The 1,253-nt window shown below is 39.8% G+C and overlaps 1 protein-coding gene across 1 annotated transcript in view; it reads right to left on the bottom strand.

The window, feature by feature from the left end:
• Positions 1-1,168: 1,168 nt before the first annotated feature.
• The window catches only part of LOC103375713 (CMRF35-like molecule 3), a 6,131-nt gene continuing 6,046 nt past the window's right edge, over positions 1,169-1,253 (bottom strand). The window contains exon 9 of the mRNA XM_008306029.1: positions 1,169-1,250. Within this exon, the coding sequence (XP_008304251.1) occupies positions 1,169-1,250 (82 nt within the window). The remainder of the gene's footprint in view (positions 1,251-1,253) is intronic.

Here is a 1,253-nt window from a genome sequence, read left to right as displayed (position 1 = left end):
CAGTAAAATGCTGCCTCTAGATAAATTCAAAGGTTATGACATCCAAGCTGAAAAGACACTGACGCAAAACAAGCAGGAAGACTTCATGAGGTCATGAATGTGGTTGTCACTGTCGGAGAAATGAATACATTTTTAGCATTTGGCAGCGTCAGAGGATTAAAGTAGAACGGGTAAGTCCACGGCACAGTTGTTAATTCTGTAAATAAAATTATCATTATCAGATTAAATATTCAGCATGTTTGCGATCGTCTGTCGTCAAATGTTTTAATCGATTGCTGATAAAATAAATGAATTTAAGATGTGTAACACTGGCTCTGATGCAGCTGCCTCTCTGTCTGTAGTCACTCTGTGCTCATAAACAACATCCTGCCTGCAGCATTATCTGATTGGTGAAACATCACAAGTAACAGCCTATCAACATTAAACAATGTTGAATCGTTCTCTTTCTAATAAACATATGCAAAATCTGAAAAACAAAGACATTTCAACACAGTTTTGTATTGTTCTATATTTGCAACCAAGGTTTTGATTTATATTTTGGATTTCTGCTGATACATAACACCATGTTCCTAGATAATACACACTTCAAGTTGTGTAGATCAGCTGTAGTATCTGATAGTTTCAGCAGGTGGAGCCTCTTACTGTTTATTACTGTGGTGACCAGAGGAGGTGTGCATTGCCTTGTTTGCAAGCAGAGAGCATTGTGGGAGTTTAGCTCGTAAAGGAGCACTGTGATAGAGATTTGTATGAGGCTTGATAACTTCGGGCAAATGAATTGGGCAAGTTTATGCCAATACCGTGATCAGCTCTGATCAGGAGCACGTCCCTAGTTTTCATTTTGTCTGCAAATGTACATCAGTTTCAAATATCTGGTCTCCTTGATGACTAACAATCAGTCCTGTTACAACCTTATGGATCAACTCCTCCCATCAGCCACACCTGCATGGAATCAAGTACAACAGCCCTGGATGAATTCCTATCTTGGTGAATATTGCTCATGTGTTCATTGGCGTAGTTCTTCTTGAGATGTTAGCTGATGTTGAACACATTGAACTGCAATACTGTTTGCAGAGCTGGTAACTTGTGCAGATTTCTACATTTGTGCCAGGCTTGAATTAGCAAAAAATGAATTAAAAAAGTACAGTAAAAATGACTGGACTAGCTTTCCTCAGTGCTGCTTGACTGTGGAGTAGAAAGGGTCCTCAGAAACTCTGGTCGGGTGGTTGACTGTGGAGTAGGTGGGGTGTTGGCTG

This window comes from Stegastes partitus, unplaced genomic scaffold (genome assembly GCF_000690725.1).
Source record: "Stegastes partitus isolate 25-593 unplaced genomic scaffold, Stegastes_partitus-1.0.2 Scaffold2806, whole genome shotgun sequence".
Classification (NCBI taxonomy): domain Eukaryota; kingdom Metazoa; phylum Chordata; class Actinopteri; family Pomacentridae; genus Stegastes; species Stegastes partitus.
This window is presented reverse-complemented; position numbering and strand designations above follow the sequence as displayed.